Source organism: Embiotoca jacksoni, unplaced genomic scaffold (assembly GCF_022577435.1).
Source record: "Embiotoca jacksoni isolate LCO1_2020_lvr unplaced genomic scaffold, fEmbJac1.0.p SCAF_19, whole genome shotgun sequence".
Lineage (NCBI taxonomy): Eukaryota > Metazoa > Chordata > Actinopteri > Embiotocidae > Embiotoca > Embiotoca jacksoni.
Window position 1 is genome coordinate 1,362,103 of NW_027185329.1, and position 25,874 is coordinate 1,387,976.

At 43.7% G+C, this 25,874-nt stretch overlaps 1 protein-coding gene across 1 annotated transcript in view; it reads right to left on the minus strand.

Moving 5' to 3' along the window:
• Positions 1-22,562, minus strand: part of exoc2 (exocyst complex component 2) — a 39,123-nt gene extending 16,561 nt beyond the window's left edge. Inside the window, exons 1-9 of the mRNA XM_069152964.1 lie at positions 22,517-22,562; positions 13,989-14,149; positions 11,829-12,005; positions 10,769-10,895; positions 8,890-9,003; positions 7,253-7,377; positions 1,921-2,001; positions 889-1,034; positions 80-161 (exon numbers count right to left, since the gene is read on the minus strand). Coding sequence (XP_069009065.1) covers positions 80-161; positions 889-1,034; positions 1,921-2,001; positions 7,253-7,377; positions 8,890-9,003; positions 10,769-10,895; positions 11,829-12,005; positions 13,989-14,106 — 970 coding nt within the window. The 5' untranslated portion in view covers positions 14,107-14,149; positions 22,517-22,562. The remainder of the gene's footprint in view (positions 1-79; positions 162-888; positions 1,035-1,920; positions 2,002-7,252; positions 7,378-8,889; positions 9,004-10,768; positions 10,896-11,828; positions 12,006-13,988; positions 14,150-22,516) is intronic.
• Between the last annotated feature and the right edge of the window lie 3,312 nt (positions 22,563-25,874).

The window sequence follows — 25,874 nt, forward strand, 5'->3', positions numbered from 1 at the left end:
GTTACGTCTCACTACATTTCACGTATTTGTTGCAGTAAAAAAAAAAACACGCACAAAAAGTTAAAAAATAAATATTTACCTTTTTTGAAAACGGGGACTTCGGTGTTGCCGAAAAGAGATTTAGCTTTCTCGTAGTCATTGATCACCACGTCGTAATCTCCCTGCAAAGAAGACTCAGCCCGGTTAATAATGCAGAGTGTTTCTGAAGTCATCAATCATGAAGACGTGAGGTGTTATTTAAGCCTCTCTAGCTCCACCCGCTGGGACAAGCACACACTCTGTGTTTGAAATCGTAATAATAACTTTCAAGACATAAAAACTGGTCAGGAATATATTTGCAGATTTTATTTTACCAACACATCAAAACTAATACAACAAGCTTGAATGAAGAGCTCTGCTTTCACAGAAATGTACGCGAGGGATTTTGTAAAGCTGTTTCACCAACAGTAAATATAAAAATGTGACTTGTTTTATTATGTTTCTACATTTGTGAAGTCGTGGTAACAACATCCCTTGTTTATTTTTTTATGGTTGCTGCTCTTTTGTATAATGTTCATATCGCCATATTTACATATTTATACGCTGCAACGTCTCGTGGGGGCCATTGAGGTTTTATTGACTCTGCTTGGTTTTATAATAACTAAGAATATGCAGCCACAAGACTCGAGCCTTTTTCAGCGTCATCTAAACACTGTCTGTACGGGGAGGCTCCGATTTTCATCTCCGCCATCACAAAAAAGAAATACAGGTTGAGGCCTGAAGCCAGCTTCACTCATATGACAACAAGGGAGGCTGCACTTATTTGGTGTTTGGTACTTAATATTTGTGTAATTTCCGGTTGCTTCCGTTGTGATTTTATTTTTATTTTTCCCGTTTGTGCAAAAGTACCTTCTGGATATTGCGTTCGATGTTGAGCGGCAGGTTGAAGAGGAACTTGAAACGCTGCAGGACGTTGAGTGCGTTGCGTGTGGAGTCGGCTTTGTCTTTCCGCCCCAGGACCTCCTGGAAGAGAGTGTCGGCGGTATCGCTCGCTCCTGCGGGGAGAAAAGAGTGAGCGAAAAGAGTGAAAAGGAGGCTGGAGAAAGAGAAACTGGGGGATCCTATATAAATAAATGTTGATAGCACATCCCCACCCCCCCTCAATGTTACGTGACATACAGAGACAGAGAGAAGAGACTCTGAGCTGCCTTGGACAGAAAGCGGCGGCTATCTCTCAGTAGTCGGGGGGGGGGGGGGCTGCTCCGTAGAACCCCTTTGTGCAGCTAACCGGCTTCGTGGGTGGCCTTGGACGTGTCGTCCAACAAAAAAAAAAAAAAAAAAAAAAAGAGAAGAAAAACCAAGTTCGTCTAATCAAAACAAAACTCCTCCCCCCACATCAAAATCCCCGAAGGAAAAACAGCACGAGACCGAACAGGGAAATATTTTACATTTTTCACTTGGCCATCTGAGTTGTCGTGATGCTGACATTTCACAAAGCCAGTTTTGGGATTGGCTGACTGCTGCTGTGTGTTTTGATGCATGGCTTTTTTTTTTTTTTGGGGGGGGGGGGGGGGGGGGCGGAAGGGGGACGGTGGCCTGGGCCCATTGGGCCATGGACCCTCAAGTCTGGGTTGGTAAGGGATGAAAGCTATGTCCGGCTGGGAGGTTTATTTACTCTACACTCCGGGAAAAGGGCCGGCTTATTGACCCTCCATTAGAGCGCTCCCATTATCATGTATGACATGAAAGGGTGGCTCGTCTGTGGAGCAGTGTTGGTGCCGGATGCTGAAGGTGAACAGTGCCCTTTTTGCTCGTTGAATGTATATTCGGTGTTCTTTTTGTTTTGTTTTTTACATGCAGAGGTTTTGGGAGAAATGTTCGCAATATTCCTACATCCAGGTGATGAACTTCAGGTTGGACCCTAAAAGAGAAGATGCTTACTGTTGAGGATGTTCTCTAGTCGCTGGGTCATCGATCCCTCCACCTTCTCTGTGCCGTCGGATTCCAGCCTCTGGTGGATGGCTGCAACAGAAGAAAAGTCAGTATAAATTCATATTATAAAGGACTGTGATAAAAAAATAAATGGCAGTAAAATACCCCCCTCCCCTCCCAAAATAAGCCAGACAAACCATAACTGGAAGTGGTAGCAGTGGCATGAAACATGAAAACGATTTTAGCTTCTCTACACGGAGCGAACCAATTATGGAGGACGGGAACGTTTTAGATTTCAGGAACTGAAGGTGAAACAATAAACAGGCTCTGCCCCGGTGGTAGATGGGTAGATAACCTCCCTGGTTACCACTGAACCCACCCTCTCTCTGTTCCCACACAACGAGGACCGGAGCCTCGACCGCACCGGATCAATGCACCTTAACCGGAGCCATTCGTTTGGCGGTCTTGGGACATTTGGAGCCCTTTGACCTGGAGGTAATGTGAATCAAAAATCTTTCAATTGCCAGAAAAATACCATTTGGGGAAGCGTAGAAAGCCAGATGACGGTTGGGAAGGGGAGGAAGTCTCTGATGGCTTGTATCCATCACTTAGCGTGAAGAGCTTTACGCGGGAGAGTCAATTTGAAAAGGAAAAGAGGGGAATGGGGGGGGGGGGGGGTCTGGGACGACAGAGAGAAAAAAAAAAAAGGAGGGAGGGAGAGTGGTGGGGCTCCCCCAGTGAATAAATAAATGGTGTGCAGTAGTGGGCAGCTGGGTGCTGAGAGCTGCAGTGTGGGTTTATTGACAGAGCAGAAAAGAGGTGGAGAGGGTTTAGAAGACCTTCTCCTACATACTTGTGAAGCGACTCAAATATGCAGACGTCCAAAAAAGACGGAAAGAGATCACGAAAAAAAGAATAAAAAAAATAAAAAAAGAAGAAGGATTCTCTCAATTTCCCCATCTTTCCTTCCTTCTTCTCCACACAGTTGTTCGACTGGTTGACAGCAGAGGGAGCGGGAGGCAAAGTGAAGGAGGGTGGAGGGAGAGAGGGAGGAAGAGGGGGGGGGGGGGTTCTGTAAATAAATATGTGGGTCCGTTCTGACAGACAGAAGCCTCGAGGCAGAGTCTGAGGCATTCCTTAAAAAACGCGCTGTTCAAACACGCCGCTGACTAATCAGTGAGGACGTCAACCGGCCGTCAGAAAGATGTGGCCAGATGCAGGTTCGGGACGAAAGTTTAAAAAGGATTGACTTGGGACTGAAGGAGGACGAAGAGACACACCGCAGGTCTGCTTCGTGTCCCCCCCCCCCAACTCCCCCCCAGCTGCCAGCTGTGTGTCCTCTGCGTCTGTCACACACACTGCAGGGCCGATGACGGCACCAAGCTAACCTAAACATCAGCTCGGGGTCCGGATAAGACACGTCGCCAAGACCTGAGGAAGAGCTGCGGCTCCCGCTCCGCTTCCTGCAACCGTCCAGGGAAGAAAATAGAATAAGAATAAAAATACACCGCCTCTGTTTTTTTTTTTTCTGAAGCGGGAGATGTTTTGACTCCTGCAGGGGGTAGGGACTCGGGGAACTAGGCCCTGGGAATCTCGCTTTTTTTTTTCCTCTTTTTTTTTTGGGACCACGGTAGCCGTTCCGTTTCCTGCATCACTGGGAGACTTCCTTTTCACACAACAATGAAAAACCCTCAAAATTTCAACATTTTTTGTAGCAACAAACCGCCGCCCCCCTCCCCCCTCGCGTCCCTGACAAGCCTGTCAGTCAGTCAATCAGCCAGAGCGTCTCCATCCCAGGAGCCGGCCTAAATTTATCACCGAAACCGAACAGTCGCCAAAAAATCTTCCATCTCTTTCACTAGCTTGCGGCGGTTCACATGAAAACAAAACATTTTCTGATCCAGAGAAATTTGCTCGTATCAAGAAAAAATTAATAAATAAATAAATCTGCCAGTTGAGTCATGATGACGTTATCTTGAAGGTGGAATAAAAATAACACCACTAGAAAATACTACCCAGCCTTCAAAATAAAGCTGATTTAACACATGAAACTTCAAAAATTCACAATAGAAGTTCTTGAAAACTAGTTTAACTGAAATATAATACTGTGACTTTCTTCAACTGTCCTTTTTTGCAGTTGTGTTCATCCCAATTATTCCCCAACACTCCCCTACTTTTGACCAACAGTTGCATTTGCCTAAACTATACTATACACTACGTCTGCCCAGGTTTGGGGTTCAATTCCTACTCCGACTCAAACATTGTAATACGCACAGAAGACTTTGCACTTCATTTATCTTATGCACTTTATAAAAGCTGCAATTTGGAAGTTAATTACGTCCCTTTTCTTTGGTTCTTTCCCCTCAATGTCTTTTTTTTTTTTTTTTTACTTTAAAGTTGTTCAAATGGATGCTGATCTGGTTCCAGCTCATCTTTTGAAAAAGTGTTGAGGTCGTGCAACGTGATCACACACTTCTGATCAACACTTTCGAAGCTCTAAGATTTACAACCTTGGCCTTAAAAAAAACAAAACTGGCTGGAGTTCCCAGACTTGTTCCTTTCATTTGCCAAAAGTCAAAATTAAGTAACTAACCCAGACAGCATTGTGATCAAAAAGTCTGAACTGTGTGCTTTTAGAGTGGAGTTAAGCTTTCATTAAAAAGTGAAATGGGATTTTATTTTGCTATAAGTGTTGGAGATGGTTCAGTACACTTAAAAGTAATTAATAGCCAATTAGAGGGGGAGAAGAAAAAGAGATGGGGAGGCAGAAACCCCTCAGATGTTGAAGTCAGAGTCCCGCTTGTTCACTCTAAACATTTCCTCGCCGCCTCATTTCTTCTTCCAGATTTGGCTTCCCCTCTTTGTTTCCACCTTGCCGTCAGCGGCCCTACTGGCAACTCCAGACTTCTATTAAAGTCATCAATAAAAATCTCACACGCGAGCCTGACTGAAAATAAGCAGGAGACGTGTCGTGATGCCGACCGGGCTTCCAACACGGACGCAATCTGGACCGCGAGAACACACGAGCGCCCTTGTTAATTTCTTTCTTCACAGTTGAATTTCTTGCAGCTAATTTCTCAGGTGAGGCTCATTTAGACCGACTCAGGAACAGCGACGCGCCAGAAAACTCTGCAGAGACACAAAGAAAGGATTCAAACACTTTTTTCTCAGACAGCTGCGCTAACTGGGCTTGGCAGTGAAGGACTGCAGAGCTGTCTCGGAGCTGGCGGAGCTCACCAGCAGCGTGCCGGCTGGTATGTCGGTTTGGCTGACCGTACATGGCGTACAGAGGATCTCACTTGAGCGATCCCATTCTGGGTCACCACTTTATTTTTCTATGATTGAGAGCCAAAAACATGTTGGAGGTTCTGTAAATGAGTCACCGTGAGAAGACAGGAGTCAAGAAATATTAAAATGAATGTTTTAAGTTACACCGGTCCAAATATGAGACAATTTAATTACATTTTTTTTAAAGAAAAATGACGTCTGAAAAGTGGGAGTTGTCGAGCATTCGAGGAAAAAGACATGCGCCGACTCCTGCGCTACCAGATGACCTTGTTCCTTCATCATCCTGTTGCCACGAGGGAAATAAAATAACGAGGTGTGAAATTAAAAGCAGCAAATATCAAGTCTGGAAAATAGTAACAGACGAAGGAAGCATTATGACTTTCACCGAAAGAAACCGTGAAGAAATGTCTGCTCACCGAGCTTCAGATTTATGCTTCAAAATTCAATGTATTGATTGTTTAATCACTTGGAAGAAAGTTAACACAGTATTATTGGATTTAATCAATCCCTGCAGTTGACCTGCAGCAACCCGAAATGCAAAACACTACTGTTGAGAAACATGTCTGCGTGAGTGGTACAAAAATGTGCAACGGCCAGCAAAAGCACCTAAACACTCCCGGCTGTTATTGTTTACGTCGCTGCCCGACACGTTGTACATCACAGGAGAGGCTGTGAAACGTCACGCTCCGTACGGACGCCTGGAATTGAGGAAAATGTCATAATGAACGCTCTTCTTTATGGAAACATTGCGGGATCTCTGTTTTTGCCCTCCACCTGCTCCCTGAGTGAAATACCTCGTCCATTAGCTGCTAAATGCTCCATTACGATCAGTAGCTGGTTGCTACCTGCTGACTGTGTGCACTTTGAGTTGCAAACAGTGGGTTTGAGTTTATTGGAAAAGCAAAACAATGAGGTACAAACGCACAAAAACGGAAGAGAACCGCTCGTTAACTCTCCGTGGGTTCGTCACTTCAATTTACATCTCTTACGTGTCATTAATCCATTAATATAAAATGTTCAACGCATGTTTAAACGTCGGACATAATAAATAAATACACGTGCCTTTAAGGATGAGGACTAACTTTCAAAAACAAGGCGAGTGTAAACCAGCTGCAGCAAGTTGGTTGCTTCCACTTGTTAATGAAAAAAATAAAAAAGGTCCACGGGTCACTCAGGTCCATCCGCGGGTCGTGCTGCTTCCTCCGTCCCCTCTGGAGACTGTACATTTCCCATTGGGGGTGGCAAGCGGGCACACAGTAGGCACGCTCAGTCCCAACGTGAGAATGATCCGCACATTGTTCCATTCGGTCATATTGGGTCTGTTATCGGCACTATCAGTCCCTAATACTCTGGCCTGCATTGTGTTGGGCCCGCTACGTTTATTTAGATTCAGCCGCTAACAATGAAAACATCGCCTCTCTTCCAACCGAGGGGGCACAAACATTCGGAAAGCAATAATAATAATGATGGGAGGCAGAGAAGTGTACGTATAAATAGTAAAGGGAAGTAACTGAACGGCCACGGCGGGAGGAGAGAGTAAACAGACAAAAAGTATGAATGATGAAGTGAACAATTGATTCGAGGTACCTGGCAGAGCGACAGCAGTCCGTCGTCTCTGCTACCTTGAGGTCTTTTTTGCCGTCAGAAGGTCAGTGAACGTGTGTTTATATCCAGTTTCCAGAGTCGAGTGAGCGTGAGTGTGTGTGTGTGTGTGTGAGTGTGTGTGTGTGTGAGACAGGTGACAGCTGATCTCGTTTTGATGAAGGTGAATTAGCCGTGTTGTGGTTGGCTGGAGGAGCTCCAGTACAAAGCGGAGAGCTTTTTCACACGGCGTCCAAAATGAGCCTCTTTAATCAACCGCGGTTGAACCACATGTTGCAGCGGGGGAAAAAAAAAAAAAAAAATCCAGAGAGACGTATGCTTTTGTACAACTTTCCTCCCAAATCCAAAGCTATTTTCTGAGCAGAGACGAAGAGCAAGTTTGTGTATTTAATTTGCAGACTGCTTGGTGTAGTTCCACAGCACGCAGAAAAATGTGTTAATCCTTTCTCACCTGAAAGAGCGTCCTGAGCCTCGAAGAAAGTACTGAGGCCTCCTTTCACGTAGGCCAGACTGCCCTCGTTCTTCTTCGTGGCCTGCTTCTTCAGATTACTGGCTGCCATCTTCAGATGCTCAAAACTGTGGAGAAAAAACAAACAAATTATGCTGCCATTAAATGAAACTACAGGATGGATGGATAGATAGATAGATAGATAGATAGATAGATAGATAGATAGATACGTACTTTATTAATCCCTCAAAGGGCCATTTTTACGTTACAGCAGCATATACAGGGCAAAGCAATAAAAATGCCAATTAAAAAAATTGAGGTAGTAAAAAATATGAAATATACAAATGATTACTTTCTCAAATGTTTTTAAATAAACGTATAAATCGTAAAGGTCTTCAATTTGTTATTAGTTGTTTGATATTTGCAACCAACGAGCCAAAATATGTCAAATGTCGCAAATTTCAGCAGCAGAATGATATTGAGATTTCGTGCTTGCATGCTTCTCTCCCTTCACTCCAACCTGGTTTCTTCCTGTTAAAATAAGAGTTTTTCTTTCGCTCTGTCAAGTTAGATTCCTCTGTATAATGTTATAAAGGTCTGTCGTAAGAACTTTACTGTGTTTAGTGCTTTAAAAATAACCCGTGTTGTGATTTGGCACAATATAAATCAAATTTTATTGAATTTCAATGTCTGTCTGGACAGAGTGACAGTTTGTGGACACTGAGTACGTGTGTCCGTGTGTCAGCCTCCTGAGTGAGGTTTCCTCCGCAGGAAGAAACAGTCACCCAGTGAGGCCCAAACACAGGCCCCCCGGTCATGCTGGATCCTGGGGGTCTGGGTTACTGGAAGGCTACACCGGGAGTGGTGGGGGGGAGGAAGTCAGGAGAGTCCAAAATAACTCCCCTCCGCCCAGACAGGACAGTCTTTTGGGTCAGTGTCTGCATACTTCGTTGTTTTATGACGAGCCAACTGACCTGTGTGGAGATTTTGGCCTTGAAAAAAAAAAAACAAGCATAACTCATTTCACATTTTTCTTTTCATTTAGTTATTGCCATCTCCCAGTCGGCAGCACAGGACTGTCACGGATGATTATGTTCATTCAATATTTGTGCAAATATTTTCCTGGTAAACTGATTAATAAATGACTTTGTTTGATGTGTAAAAAGGTCAGCGGGTGACTCCTCAAAACCTAAATATCAGCTATGCACTGTGCTGCCAAATCAGAGTTAAAAGAAACTCACACCCACATTTTCTTTTGCCAACTTACAAATTGATTAACCCACTAATTGCATTTGCATTGGACCATCATCCTCAGGTGGGTTAACGAGGGTGTAAAAGCTAATGTCTTTTTCTCAACACGTTGGATTTACCGGATATGAATCAAACCTGCCAGCAGCTAACTGCTACTAAAAGACCTTTGAGAGAAGCCACCCCGACAAACCATCAGTAGTTATTAGCACAGTTACCAGGACACTAATAAAAGGTGAGCTTCCTGCCTCTTGTGCTTATTCTTGCTTCTTTTTTTGGCTTCATTACCTCAGATGAAGCCAAAAAAGTGATGCAAGCCAACTTCCTGTTGGCCTTTTTTTTTTTGTTAGTTGTGAGATACGGTAGTTGGTGTCTCACAAAGAAGGACGTACCTGGAGCCTGCGTGGTTGTCTATGAGGTACCAGGTGGCGGAGAAGTTCTCGCTGGTGAAATCTCCGCTCATTCCCGGAAATGTCAGCTCTATGTCTTTCTGTGGGATTTTGCCTCTGTGGAAGAAGACAGATCAATATGAAAAAAATTAAAATAAAAGTACACGTGTGCAGATGTACGTTATGAAATAATAGAAAAACAAAAATGGTGCAGTAGCAAAACTGTGGTGACACAAAATCAAAGCAAAAACTTAATTATTACAAACATATTCATGGTAAACTGAGTGAGCTTTTTTTTTTTTTTTATGTGATATTGGGATCAGATCGTCCAGCAGGGGGCAGCGTGCAGCCAGGAAGCACCAGCGGCTGGGAGAGGCTGGCGTGGGAAGTGCAGTGTGTGACGCCTGGGTGCCCCTGGAGGACCCAGTACTCATTAGGGAAGCTTGATCTCTACTAATGACCTGTGGCCTACACAAACCGACCCCTCCACCCCCCACTCTCCCACCACCACCACCACCCACTCTGCAACTCCTCACACACATATGTAGAAAAAAAAACACACTAACAGTGAAAGTATTCAAGTCGAAAATCCATGTGATGGCGTATTGAACACACACATGCCCCGAAAACCAGAAGGGGCTCGTACAGTAGATGAGAGTACAGACGAATACTAATGACACAATCGTATTTCCTCATACAGTATGAAGGACGTAATATATATTTATTCAGCTAAAGATAAAACTGTAGCTATGACGTGTCAGCATGTAGATTTTGGGCTACATAAATAACTTTTTTTTTTTTTCCTGTCTGGTGGAATTGATGCCAAGAAAATTATATAAATGTGCTGTGAATGTAACTGATGCAAACGCAGGATGAGACAAAATACTGTTAGTTTCTAGGTAATCCCAAAAGCGAACTATTACGGTTACAGCAGAAGTCCTCTATGAAAGTATATCAGAGGAGGTGAAGACAACGAGGATAGACATGCAGGGAGCTCTTTACTACTATAGTCAAGCTTGTAAAACCAGCTTCAGGTGTTGAACTACGATATTATTCAAGAAATAAACCTCCGGGGGAAATTACGGGACGTGTATCGAACATCTTATCAGATTAGGTGTAATCAATGTGCCTCAACTTGTTAAATATTTACATTATGAACGGCTCCAGCTGAATAACCTATCGGGGACGTCGCTGCACAAAAATGTACACAACCACACAGACGACGGCGTCGATGCTTCATAACCGGCGAAACATCGCCTCCTCTCCAAGTGCAGCGACACACAGATACATTCGCGTGTCTGAGAGAATTGTTACGACTCGGCTGTGTGTTTAATGCGTCTAAGGTTTAAGGCTCGGCCTGTTTATGGGGGTCTCGTCTCCGACCACGAGCGGTCACTTGCCCCCGGCCCCTCCAAACCAAACAAACTAAGCCAGAAATGCCAGAACTTGACAACACAAACTATACATCACAACTCTCTGTGCTCCCTGCCCGGCGCGTGGGAGGCAGCACCTCGCTGGTGGTGGGGTGGGGGTAGAGGGGAAGTGGGGTGGGGGGTGCGTGGTGGTGGTGGTGGTGGTGGTGGTGGGGGCGGGGGGGGTGGGGTTGGCTGCTTTAGTTCTTTTCCAAATCCCGTTTCTATCGCCGTGCTCTCGGCTTTGTACACAATTATTGTGTTTCCACTCCCCGCGTGTGGAGTGGTTAGAGGCCGTTCAGCCATCGCTGTGTTGGCATAATATTTCAAACGCCGGCATGTGGGGAGAGTTTGTTTCTGTTTAGGGATGTAAACCATGACTCAATGACTGGAGCGCTTGTGTTTATGGCAGTGTGATTGTGCCCAGCGATTCCTGTGTGTGTGCGCGCTCGTATGTTCTCGGTCCGTACTTGTCTATGTCGATGCCCAGCGGGTTGCCGGGCCGCAGGGACAGCGGCGAGATGCCTTTGTTGCGGTCTGTCCTCATGTCGTAGTAGTTCATCTCGTCCACCCACACGGCAGACTGGTCCATGATACCTGCGGGACGGGACAGGATGGTGTCACTGACATCTACAACACATCCCAGGTGTCCTCACATACACGCTCTCAAACACACACATTCATGCAGCAAAATATAATACTTTGCTTTTCAGCCAAATTCCTGTTTGTAAGTTCCTGTAAAGCATCTAGAGTGGCTGAACACACAAAATGGAAGTAAATGAGAAAATATGTTCTCACTCTGATTTAGAGAAAACATAAATAAATAAAACACAAGCAATTTGAGAAATCTATTCACCAGTTTACAACATATGAGGTCGTACACAGAGACGGAGATTTCCAAGTGGACACGAAAAAAAACCAACTGATTAACGCAAAAGGTTAATAGTAATGTTGTAATCAGGAATGAGTTTTTTTTTTGTTTTTTTTTCAGGTAAAATAAACATTGTCAGCGTATTTTAAAGCACTTTGTTAATGGGTGGTCGACTTCGGCAAATCACACACGTCATTTCATCATTATTTGGTCAATGTTTGAAGTGAATTAAACATCGTTAGTTCTTAGAAACATCACTGACGTGTGACCGACTTCAGAAAATCACATAAGCAGGTGTTTTCTTCGGTGTTTGGTGTGTTGTCAAGCTGCTGAACATTTATTTCCTATTTTTTTCTTCTTTCTCTTATGTTTTATTTTTATGAACTAACCTCTCATATTACCCCTCAGTAAACTTTTGTTGTTTTGTTCTTCCCCTCACGTGAAGTAAGGGTGTAACGTGGAGGGTTTTGTACAGATGATGGATCAAATGGGACAAAATGTGTTAAATTTTCACTATTTTCTACCATTTTAAAGAGAAGAAGAATGAAAAAAAATAACTAAATAAATGTAACGTCAATAATCATCAGAGCTTGTAGCTTCCGTCGCAACTTTTATCTGCTCTCGTCGTCCGAGGCTACAGACCGTAATGAACGCCTCACCGATCCTCTCCGGCCTGAGCAGCTTGAATGAGACCGTGGAGGTGCCGAGACCTCCGGACTTGGTGGTGACGATGATCTCCCCCTTGTCGTCTTTGGCAGGACCCACGCGGCACACTATTTTGCTGGCCGACATCCACTCGGCTGTCAGCAGGCAGTTGTGGCCGCATATCGACAGACCTGAGACGGGAGGAGGGGGTCGGGGTGGGGTCGGGGGGTACAGACACACAGTGACAGGACAAATAAACAAACTGTGGGACACACACACACACACACACACACACACAGAGCACCTATAACAAGAGGAGCTCACTCAGACAGGCACTGAGGCCTCTCAGCGAGTTTAGTCCAACTGTCACCGGGGGTCAAAGTTCAAGTCGGGGTCACGATCGAGGTCGTGGGTGGCCTTGATCTTCCTTCCCTCTCACTCGGCTCCTTGAAGCGAAACTCGTGTATCACTTGAGTGCTAAGTGGCTCATTACGGGCACAATGTGCCCTCTGCCCTCTTACATCTGTCGGCCTCCATTTAAACCCTCTTCGAGGCTCTTCGGTGCACGAGAAGACAGAAGTGAGGATTACTGACATTTCCAGCTGAGACGTGTGTGTATGTGATCAAACGTTAGAGCTGATCAACAAATTAGCCTATAAAAAGCGTGAATAATATCCCCATTAGAGTCCCGTTTCCTGCCTCTGTTCTCCACAGGCCACTTTGTTTGAATACGTAAGCACTCACTCACATTTTTGCATGTCTAATTGTGTAATTCGTGGCCCCGGGGACATTCATGGTCAGAAAATAGACCTGTACCACTGGCTCCCGGTGCACGGCTTGCCAAATGTGGATCAGCCCCCCCCCCTCCCCCCTTAAATACAATCACAGAAATGGGGTCGCGGATGAATTTTGGCGAATATGTGGGAAAATATCGGGACGCTCAAACGTAATGGGAACAAGATGGTGGTCGTACATCTGTGTGACTCCAGAGAATTATTTGAGAAATAGGACACACCAACAACAACTCTATTAGTGCATGCAGACTGGTTCTCAAACTAGCAAATAGCGTAATCTAAATATTTACAAAAACTTATGGAGGCAGACTTTTGGAAAGTAATTTGTCACACAAAAAGCAAAACTCGATTAAATAAAAGTTCAATTTCTTTAGTTGGTGGGTCTGGACTTTTTTTTGTTGTTGATGGAGTGCTTATTATCCCAAAGCCTTTAAAGAGCACTCCAACAAATAATTTTAAATGCATGAAAAAATTACAAAGGATGTATTTCAAAGTATAAAATGCACAAATAAACAGTAAAAGAACAGAAAGAAGAAATTACTTTCTTTTGCCATTAACATATACTTTTACAGAAATAAAACAACAGCTTTCCTTAAGAAAACATATTTTGTTAATTGTGTATACAGATGGAACAAATTAATTGTTGCTTATAAGTGTAAAAACATGATTAAAAAAAGATTTTTCTAAATTAAAACGGTGCCATACTTTGGATTTAAATTAAAATGGTTCTGAAAGTAAAAATAAAGCAGTGATGAAATTCTTGTTCCAGATGGGGACTCAAATGAGATGTCCCGTCCACTTACATATCATATAAAAGAAAACAAACGTTACAACAGCCTGTTTAAAGAAACGGGGCTGCTGTGGTTTGTTGATGGATCCGTTAATAAAAGCAGTTAATACAGCTGAAATTACTAAATACTCAAATCGGCCGAATTCTCTCAGCGTCGTCGTCCCTCCTTTTCCAAACAGCGACGACCACAGAGTGAAACAAATAATAAAAATCATCACCTGAGGATTATTATTTACTGTAACACAAATACATGTTAATTACATAACGGTGTTGACGTCTTGTATATTTATATCTGTGCTCTTATGTAAGAAAAAAAAAAAAAAAAAAGTCTTCTGTATATTTAACTTGACATACTAATTTATACACCTTCATACTGCGTCTGCATGTTTTAGTAAGAAAGAAGAAGGAAAGAAATCTGGAGGAGCGGCACGTACAACGCGACAAGGATGGATGTCATTCACCGCAAAAATCAATATTGTGTGAGAGAAATTTAGGTTGAAAAATTAAACAGACGCCTGAAAATGCAACATTTTTTTTTTCAGAGCCGGCTGTGTGGCGAGACAAAAAAACAAAAACAACCACCATCTTACCGACGAGGTCGACCGGGCCGGTGCCCAGGTTCTCGCCACGGATGGTGACTTTGGTCCAGGCCGCTCCCTCCTTAGGCGAGATGCCCGTGACCAGCGGGGGTTGACGGGCACGGGACATGGTGGCCTTCGAGGTAAACGGGAACGCAGCTGTCAATCAGCACCTGCAGGGGGAAAAAAAAAAAGACAAAAGAGAGGCGGGACGTGATCAGAGACTCACGGAGACGTCTGCGCTAAATCAATGAATAAGACAACCGACAGAATTAGTTAAAAGTGAAAATAAGAGTTGGAGTCAAAGCATTTGATTTTCTTGCACGTCTTTAGTTCAACACCTTCGATTCTTTATTTCTATTGACTGTCCCCCCCCCCCCCCACACACACACACACACACAGTCAGAGGCGATTATTATTAACAATTAAATAACTCCTTTATTTAAAAGCAATAATACTGACTTAGAAAATATTTGTAATTTACATCACTAGAAGGTAAAACAGGCAAATTACTGTTACGAATGCAGACAGTGCTGTTAAATGGTTACCATGGGAAATTTTAGCATTAAGCAACCATCTGGAAAACAGGAAAAAAAAAAGGTTAACACACAACCCTATCCTGATGAATAATAACGAATGCTGTAAATATACATTTTTGGGGGTATTTACCAGTAGCTTTTCTGGAATTCCCAGGCAGCGAGATATTTCGGTTTTTAAAAACCGACCGGAGGGGGGGGGGGGAACGGCGAAAATATGAGCTCGCATTTTGGCTGGCGAGCTCGAGTTAATTTTCCCACCCCTGTAGGTCTCCAAAAAAATGTATGTATTGCGGCAGTTATCTCTCAGATAATAGGAAAAATAGAGGGAGGTGAGCCAAGAACGAAGGAGCAGACGGAGAGCAGGGAGGAAAGGAAGAATGTAAACCTCACAGCGCAGGATAAATAAACCTGGCCTCCCCAATCATTCCACATAAGCCCACACAATACTGGACAGATTACGGTACCAAAGAAGGAGCACCCATGCAAATCACTTCACGTTGGATGGCTGAGGGAAAGGAAGAAGGAGGGGTGGGGGGGGTTGAAAAAAATTTGAAAGGATGTATTTCAGCAGCACAGATGTTTGCTAATAAATTACTGCCAGGTCTGAGAGCGGCCGGCCGATCTGGACTCTGTGAAAGCGGCTCGTTGCCACGCTTCCGCCCGTTTGCTCCGCAGCCAAAACACGTCCTCCGCAAAACAATGCAGGAGTTCACACGGACTCGGACCCTCGGCCAATTCACGGTGGTAACCCCCCCCCCCCCCCCCCCCCAGCCCCCGCCCCGCCCCGACGAGACAAGCCGAAGGTTTTCCGCCGCTGCAGCAGAGCCGATGGGATCCATCAAGAGCCGTAAAGCTTATCTCAGGTTATGAATGAATCGAGTGGAGCTTTTTTTTTTTTTTTCTTTTCCATTATTAGATCAATCAAAATGTCTACAAAATATTTAAAAGCAGCGGATAAACATCCGTCACAATTTTCAAGAGGGAACACGTTCCCGTCGGAAACTCAAACATATTCAGTTTACTCTGATATAAAGCAGAAAAACTTCCCAATCGAGAAGCAGGAACAACATTTATTTTGCTCAATAAATGACTTAAACAATTAGGCCGATCTTTCCCAATCATAATGTGGTGCCACTTAATTAATATAGGTCTTTAAAAGTACTTAATTAATTAATTCAAATAGTGTTTATTACCTTAAAAGTATAGTTCGAATTGAAGAACATAAAAGCATCTCAAAGAGAAAGTGGCTTTAATTATGTATGTTGAAGATGCCACTTTAGACTGCGAGGGACATTTCTCGTTATTTATTTTTTTTTAATTCTAAAATATTACATTTATTCAAATATTTAAAAAAAAAAAATGACGACATATTTAAACCAAAAATGATTTACGTTTTGAGGCATCGTGCCCTCGTGAGTTCAAATAAACATTTGTGTCAACATGTTGTGCTTTCGAGACTCTCGAGTTGTACAGCGGTCATAACTTTATATTAAAATACCGATCTGTCATTTCAGAGGTCGGGAATCTCTCTGGAAAAATCCATAACCGGAATTATTCGTCAATAGTTTATCTGTCCGCAGTTTACAAAACAGTTGAGAGATTAATCACTCCAGAACTAGGAAACTTTCTGGGACGCCCCCCCCCTCCCTCCGCCTCCCTCCCCAATTGCCCGCGACACCCAGAAGTTAACGAGAAACCTCCAACGGGGATTCACCTCGCGCCGTTCACGCTCGTCAAGAGGAAACGGAGGAGCTACAGATCTGACACGAAGGAGATAAGAAGGTTAACGGGCCTAAAAACGAGAGCTCGGCGTATCCCTTCATCAATCCCACATGTTGGGAGCGGGATCGGCGAGGGGGCGGAGGGGAAGGGGGAGCGGGGAGGGGTGGGGGCGGGGGGGGGGGGGGGTCTCTTTAGTTTGTGTAATTGGGATTCTGCTTCCAGGAGTGTTTCTATCCTGTCCCTACTAATCTTGGAAATACACGTGCAGAAACACACAGATAGCACGCCTGCGCACACACACACACACACACACACACACACACACACACACACACACACACACACACACACACACACACACACACACACACACACACGCTGGGCAGAATGACAGCTCAGCTAGGTTGCGTGCGAGGGGCCCGAGCTGGTGTTGTGTGGTCTTGTGTGTATGCGACTATGTGGAAGGATCTGCAAAGAGGTCTGGGCAGTGTGTGCGTGTGTGCGTGTGTGTGTGTGTGTGTGCGTGTGTGTGTGGTCTGGGTGTGTGGTCTCTGGCGCGGGCCTGGGGAGAGCCTGCTGACGGCTGGGATGAGAAAAGAGCCGCTGTGTTTACTTTACTCCGGGGGCCATGCATGGACACGGGAACACTGCCCAGACCCCTCTCTGTAACACACACACACACACACACACACACACACACACACACACACACACACACACACAGAAACTAGGTGGGAGGGGGGTGGGTGGGTAGGGGGGGGTGGGGGGCTCTAGCACTAGTCTCATGTCACGCACCGTCACAAATAACCTGCAAACAGAGTAATAGAAGCTGTAACTTTGCTCAGAGCTGTGAGGGAACTTTTTCCTTCAAGTTGCATAAAGACACCCCCCCCCCCCCCGCCCTCCCGCCCCTCCACAGGTATTAACCTCTAGGGGGCATTAGAAGACCCCCCCCCCCCCCCCCCCCCCACCCCTTAAGATTATACCCCTCTTTTCTTCTAAACATGTGTCGAGCCATGCGGGCAAAATTCAATAAATAACAACACAGATGCACAGTCTCTCCCCCCCCCCCTCTCCCTCCCCCCCCTGTATAGAAAAGGAAGGCGGTTAAAAAGACTGCCTGGAAAAAAAATAAAAAAAGATGACCATGACAGTGGATTTTCCTCCCCGCCGGGGTTTACAGAGGGTTTACGGAGACGACAGCGCCACATGTCGTAAAGGACAACAACATTTTACACTCGCACTCATCCAGCTTTTGATTTGGACGTTTTTGCATTTTGAGTACAGACGCTCTGAAAGAGAGTTTCTGAGATGCTATAGCTGTAATCAATATATTTATACTAATAATAAAATGTTTGTGGTTTTAAGATAAATAAAAATACGGCAAAAAAAATATTAGAATTGATGTTGATTACAGTTAACTTGGTTTAATTGTTGTCAGACTACTTCCTCAAGGTTTTAACTACATTTATTGAACCTTTTATGATTAATATGTTGTTAATAACGTAATAGATTAATGACATAACATTAGTCAACAGACAAAAAAAAACATCAATTACTTGTGTAAGTTATTGATAAAGTAAGAAACCTTCTTATTGGGTTTTGAGCAATTCTATTGGACATTTTTACTATTTTCTGCCATTTTTACAATAATGCAATTAAAAAAATAACCACCAGAATAATAACAAAAGATTATATCTAATGCCAAATTTGGGAGCTTTGTTGTACGTCACACATCCATAATTCTCCCTCTACGTCTTGTTTATATCCCGGGGAAGACGGTACTCCTAAATCATGTTCATCTAGGCGACAAGAACCGTGATAATCTTCCAAGTAAGAGGGAAAAAAAAAAAAAATCAGCTGTTGTGGGTTTTAAACTTCTGCTCTGATTGCGCAATATCTGGGACCTGCAGTCACCTGACCCACCGTGTCGTCACACATGACCATCTCATGAATAAGGCCTTCATACACCTTCGATCCGTGTGTGCTGCTCCGAGCTCAAAGGTGACTCGTGTGGCAGTGATTGGCGTGTGTGTGTGTGTGTGTGTGTGTGTGTGTGTGTGTGCAAGAGAGAGTGTGATGGGTTTAGTGGGCACAAAGGGACCCATTTAGACAGCTCATCACCCTCAACCCCCCCTCCATCATCCATCAGAGAAGCTAACTCACTACGCTGGCGGCTCGGATTCCCCCCCTCTCCTCCCTCCACACACACACACACACACACACACACACACACACACACACACACACACACACACACACACACACACACACACACACTAACACCATTTCACTCCGTGCTCCCCAACATTACACAAACACCAGATTCCATCAAAGACCCCCCCCCCCCCCCCCCCCCCCTCCCCACCGACTCCTCTGAATGCACAGAGCCAGCCAAACATCACCCAGCTTGAGATGACTGCCTGATCACACAGGGCTGGGGGCGGACCTTCAAACAATCCTCCTCAGTGTTCACTCACACCCCGGGCCGACACATGCCTCTAAGATGTGGAGCCGATAGCCAGCCCCCCCCCCCCCCCAAAAAAAATTGACCACAATGTGTGTCAACTGTATCGTATTTCAAGTAAATGGATCGTGTTAACACGCCGGCTCTGTTTTTGAAAACAGATGCTTCGACTTCTGACCAGTCGCTCACTTCTTCCACGATGACTCAGCGTCTCCCGTGCGAGCAGCCGGTCCCGGGCACCGTCGGAGACTCTTTCCCGTGACAGAGAAGAAGGACAACAGCGATCAGATGTGTGCGTCTGGCTCGCTGTGCCGCCATCGTCCATGCCTGCCCACAGGGTTTGTTGTCTTTAGAGCTATCTGTTTGTTTGTTTGTCAGTCTCAAGTGCTTTACCGAGTTATTCCTAATGAAGTTGAAGTCCCCAATTTCCCATATAAAAACCCTAAACCAATAAACAGAAAAATGAAGTAGGGGCCTGCAAATGCGGGACAATGTTTGCGGAGGATTAAGGAGCTGGAGACAGGGTGGCTCGGCACAATGATATGGTGAAATGGAGCGGTTTGAACCCTGGTGAGGCCGGCGAGGACGCCGCTTTACATGAAATAAAAACAAGTCACCAGCGTGAGAAACATCCACATACATACTGTTAAAAAAATTACATAAACAATTTGGCTTCCATGACAAATCCATTTTTTTTTTCGTTAGCATGCAACTTAGCAAAACATATTAATATATATTGTATTTTCTGCTGCAACTGATGAGCTACTTAATGTCTTGATCAAAAATTAGTTTGGTCAATAAAGTGTATTGCCTATCATGTTTTCCACAGATCCAAAGTCTTCAAATTAATACTAAATAATAAAATACATTAAAAAAAAACTTTACTTTTTTTATTCTAATAATAGTGATCATTTGAGCTAACAATCTAAAACATGTAATATTCAGTGTATTATCATATAAGAGAGCAAAAAGTAATTAAAAAGCCAAATCCAAGAAAAAAAAAAAAAAAGCTCTTAACTCTTCCTTTTGTCTTAAATTGTGTCACTATATAATCAAACAGTTTAAATAAGTGTAAATCTTGCTAGAAGATGAGCTGACCGTCTTAGTGAGCCCGTCTCTTTGAGTTATGTGTTGTTGTTTCTTTTCTCTGTCTGTCCGTCTCTCTGTCCGTTCAGGTCGGAGTGGGTCACAGAAACCACAGTGTGATGACCAGTGGCCCAGCAAGCCTGCCAGCAGGAGGGGGATGGTGGGGCGGGCGGGGGGTGGGGGGGGGGGGTTTACCAGGTGGGGGGGCAGACTGCCTGACCGGGGCTGACCCCCGTCACTCCGTTCACCCGGAGCTCTACGGAGCAGCAGCGCTGAGGAAAAAAGCCTCAGAAAACACAACCCACCACATTCCACCAAAACAAACAAGCAGGGCCACCCAAATTTTTCAATTAGAGCCCCCAGGAGGGGACAGGAAATGGATCAGTGTAGCCTTGCCCTCGCCCCCCCCCCACCTCCCACACCACCACCTCCTCCTCCTCCTCCTTCCCCCAGCTGAGCAGTGCTGACTTTGGGGAGGAGAAGAAGTGATTACAACAGGCTCCTAAATGTTGAACACAAATGATGGATAATGTATTTCTACAGGACACGGCGCCAGCCTGCTCTCGACCTGTCAATCAATCGCTCAGATTCGTTTCTATACATGCAATCAATCGGCTAAACAAACACACGTGGTCAGGTACCGTTTCCCTCGAACATACGTATGTAATGAAAAGTCGCTTCTGACAATATATGACAAAAGTAAACAAGAAAAAGGGATTATAGTGGCTTAGACACATGCTGTCTGAAAACAGTACGCTTAATGAGGCCGCGGGAAGAAAAAGTGTTTATGTTTTAACAGGGAGGTCCAATAAGAAATATATTAACATTTTGACTATAAAATAACACCACCACCATCATCTTACAATCTCATCAGTTGGTGTTAATTACGTCATTACTGGAAAATGTTCAGATTTATTCATCACATCAAAAGATGCCAAACATTTTTGTTTGATTTCAGCTTCTCAGGCGTGTAGATGTGTGGTTTGTTTTTTTCATATATGACGGCAAGATGAATAGAACAAACAATGAGAAGACATCTAGGGAATCTTAATAGACATCTTCCACTATTTCTTGACAGAAATCCTCAGCAGATATAATCATTATCAGTAACTCAAGAATTCTGCAATAATTTCTTCATTAAACCCCATCGACCAAACATGTACGGAAATTAGAATTGATGGCAGCTTCGGACGCGAGAACCGTACGGATATTAGAGTCTTTCACAACAAAGTCAAGCTTTTTCCACTGAAACTTCATATCAAAATGAAATTACTTACTCATCCGAGAAAAGCACAATATTTGGGAGGCAGCAAAGAGGGGAATATCATTCCCACCTCAACACAAGATTAAATAAGCAGCATGAGAGAACGATGCACTGGAATAACACGACCAGTCCTGCAGAGGCGAGATTGATATCCACTTTCCAAAAGAAGCCAACAAAAGGACGATGCCAGTGATGAACACATAACTCGGTGCGGATGCTCGTCCGTCCTTGTATGACAAAATCGTGGCAGTAAGACGAGATTGAAAAATGTTTAATGCGCAATCAAGTTGCTTACTAGAACAATGAAGGTGATTCGACATGAAATATGAAGCAATATTTTATCTTATAAAATCAATGAAGTGGTGATGCATTAACTACTTGTGTTAAAGTTTAAAATATTCTATTGTTTATACTCATCAGTGGCTTACTTTCCGAGTCATATGAGGTCAGTGGGTGTCAATGTTCTCATTTGCACACATTAATTGTTTTCCAAGTATAATCGAGGTGTTACGTCCACAAAAAAAAAATTATTATTTTAAACAGGCAGTTTCAAAGTTAGGAGGCAGCTGCTTAACATATGTTGACAGTGTTTGCAGTCATTACTGATGTTCAGGTGACAATGAATAGATTTTCTTGTGCATGCAACAGTCCTTCGCATTTAAGTACGTGTTTCACCAGAAAGATGAAAGATGAAGATTTCTGAAGCTGTTGTCATTTAGATTTGGTATTTCCTGGTTTACCAAATTGTTAACTTAGGTCTATGGATCCACACCTAGTTTTTGGAAAGACGGTTTGGTGCTTAGTGAAATGTAATTTAAATGCTTTGAGCAACACAAACGTTTTAATAATATAACCTTAACTGTAGGATGGAACTAAGTGGGACAAATAAGGTGGATTTTTACAGTAATTAATACAGAATTACCGAGCCGAATTTACCAGAAGTCGTTCAAGGTTAGTACAAATTCTTAAAATATGTTCTGTTACACAAACAACACAACACAACTCCACTTTTACGGTAAATTGACAGAAACTTCGACGGACTTTGGTTGAACTCGTTCGTCTTGTCGTTAACAGAGTGGAAGACTGACAACGCTGTGTCCCGTCTCCCGGCTTAATGGTTGTAAACAGAACATCACCGATACGTTGCGTGCACCCGGTGAGACGAACCGAACAACCCGGTGAGACGAACCGAACAACCCGGTGAGACGAACCGAACAACCCGGCGGTGTTTTTACGGAACAGTTTATCTGCTTTGTTGACAAAATGTGACGGCTAACGTTAGCTTAAGCTAGCGTTCGTTAGCAAAACAATTCGTTTCACCGGAAGGGAATACGGAGGCTGTCATTTGCGTTCGTCGTAACCTTACAAAAGCGCTTATATTTCTACTTGCCTTGCCACAATGACTTCAACTATAATTTGGGAAGATAATGAGGAAAATATCCTGGAGAAAAAGGTAACTTACAGTTCACAGCTTCTTGTCTGCAGCGAGCGTTTCCTGTATCCTGTGACTACTTCCGGTCCCGTGTTTCAGCCACAGCCTTCAGAATTAAATCACTTTTCTTTTTTTTTCTTTTTTTTTTTTTTTTATAATAAAATAAGATAAAATAAAGTAAGTAAAATCAAATAAAGTCATCGTTTGTAATTACTCTGTTAGGATTGATGAATATTATGAATCTGGTTTCTGTCCTATTTTGACTGACACATTTCCATGACTTCAAATACAAATTTGGAAAACAAAATCAAGGTGAAAATTTCAACATCCTGCTACTAAATCACGCCTGAAAAGACAGAGCCATGATATATGGTTTTACTTCAGCTTTTAAATTAGTCTTTGACAGCCTTTTAAGTTGGTTTGATTTTTTTTTGTGTGTTTGTGTGCACATCTACCTTGAGGGCCTTCAAAGAATTCCTGTAAGTTATGACCACATGATCAATCAATGCACACTTCATTTTTTTTTTTTGGTTCAGACAATAAAAGCAGCGTGCATGCTCATCTGAAGTGTTGGATGTCCTTTGTGTGAGAATTACATTTTGAAGCCCGGTGGGATTTTTTTTTTTGCTTCTTTCCTCGTCTCTCTTTTCACGGTGCATCACTGAGGTATTTCCACTTGTTCTGGGAAAGGCGCAGCATCATTAGAAATGCAGCAGGGACCACCCAGGCACACACTTGAACACTGATACCATTACATTTATCTCACCAAATTGTGCAGGGCAGAAAAGAATTTCTGTGATAAGGCAAGGCCCAATCCCCAGAGAAACCATATTGTCCAATTAGACGGGGCAATCTGATAATTGAGGGATCAAACTGTGACTTGAATGTTTGTGCAGATGCTGATGTAACACAAGAGGCTGTTTGTCTACATAAACATCAACTTACAGCAATGACGCTGGAAGATTTTGATCTGCGTCTCAGCGGTATAAAGCCTCTGCCGATGAACGAGAACATCAGCGGCATATCAGACATACCACCTGGTGAATCCACAAATCGGTGGCTTATTTAGAAAATGATATATGTCGTATGTTCAGAGAAAATATTATGGTGGGGGATATTTTGATATTAATTGGTATTTACAATGTTAAATTAAAGACCCACTTCTGCATAACGTTTTCTTTTGAGTTGAAGGAATAGTTCAAAACATATTTTCTCCTATCAGGAGGAAGATGAGAGCATCGCTCTCACGTTGTTTTCATGAAATATGAAGGTTAAGCCAGAAGCTAGTTAGCTTAGCTTAGCATTATGATTGGAAACGGAGGGGGGGAGGGGGGACAGCAAGCCGGGCCTGTCCATGGATAGTAATGTCTGCCTGTCAGGCACTTTAAAGCTGACTGATTAACATCTTAAATTCTTATATATATTTTACATTTATTTTAAAACATACAAAAAACAAATTGTAAACACAACAAGTTGTGGTTTTACTTGAGGTTATGAGCTGCTTGGGTGACATCCTGTTTGTCCCTGTTTCTGCTCTTTATTTTCACATAGCTACTGGTTGCAGCTAGTATCGATCTTCTCGTCATTATTTGGCGCTATATGAATAAAATGGACTTGAATAAATGGAATGAAATACTCTCTGTTGACAATTTTCTCCGTTTGAAGGCGAAAACGTGATTGCATGTCGTGCTCTTAAATAGTGCCGGCTCCCTGAGCAGGTGTCCGAGGTGCGCTCCGGAGGGACCTCCGTTGGTGCCTTGATCCTTACTGTGACCCTCTAAATGCTGTGGAAATCTACAGCCCGTAATGGCACAAGCTGCACTGGCACCATTGCTCATCCCCTGAAACCTATTGTTTCATTGTTTGTCTTCTCCAGTTTTTTCCCATGGGCCCCTGGCCAGTGAGAGGAAAAGGTCACTGTAAATATTGCACTGAAATCCTCCCTCCCTCCCTCCCATCGAGCTCCTGAAGATGGAACAGACGAGCAGTGGGTGAGCACTTCCTTCCTGCGCAGGGCATTTTCAGCCGTAAGACATCAAACGAGTAGGAATCCCTCAATGTCAAAGACCGCTGCAGTGAGGTCATATGCTCGGTGGTGACATTACAATAACCTGGGCAGGTCGCCGATTATTATAAAGAACATCATATAGTGCAATATCGTATGTCATAGCTGCTTTTTAGTCTCTGTAAATGACCAATGATATGTTTTCAATGTTAAACCCTGCCTGCATTATGCATCTCATAAAAACCCAAAAATATTTGCATGTATTCCAAGGGAAATGAAGTTAGGGCTCAGGAACCCCCGACCCATGTGTGACTAATCACTAGCCTGTAGCGCTGCTGTTAATATAAGGCGAGGAGATTTTAAATAAACCTCTGATATTTGGGTTTGTTTTGCTTGTGAGTGGCGCTCTATCTCCCGGTGCTGCCCTTTTCCTCGGAGGAGCCCGGTTCCCTGGGCTCACATTTTGGGCTCCGGAAATCCAGGCCTGTGCCAGGCTTAGCTTGGAAAAGCAACCAGACGAACACAATGCAAGAGCGAGAGTTAAAGAGGGAACAGAGAGTCTTTCAGTCGGAGTGCTGACACATTGCTCGACACGGTGGGTGAATTACACGACCGAAAAAGATGGATACACAAATCTCTTGATGTCTTTTCTCTGACCTTTGAGGGGTCATCAGTAGTCGGCGCCCCATAGAACATATTAGAAAGTTATTGGTGACACCTCTGATATGTGGGAAGAATTTCTCTTTGCATTCGTTCTCATGACTTTAAATTCTTGTCAAAAATATCCTTTTTAGAATGTTTTAAGTGACACAAACAAAATCCCATTCACCAAATTAAACCAAATTATTTTCCACAACATGTAGAAAGTGAATGTTTTAGTAATCTGGCTCCTTAAAGTACCAAGATGTGGAGAATATGGGGGCGACTTTCTGCCGTTTTAAGTGAGATTTTAGAAGAAACGGAGGGTGTGAGAGGGTATAAAGGGGCATTTTCCCAAATATGTTCAGGCTTTTACCACCCAGGTTAAGATAACATGTTCCTCGCCTTCTCATAACAACACTCCTTCAGCTCCCCCCACAACCACCCAAGGCCAGACAACAGGCTACTGTGTCTCAGGAGGCGCAGGCCAGATCAGCTCTGAGCGCTGTGGAGAAACACTCTCTGGGAAAAGTCTGGAGAGGAAAATGAAAAAAAAATGAAAAAAAATCCTCGAGGACATAAAGCAAACCCAGAATGACTTCTTCTTCTTACACGGGGTTGTCTTCCAAAAAGGTCGTTGTAGTAACACGGCCTCTACGTGTTTTTTTTCCCCCGTTGCATCCCTCCTTGTAATGAGCAACACCACTTTGAGGGGAAACAGCTTTTCATCGTCAATGCATGCTG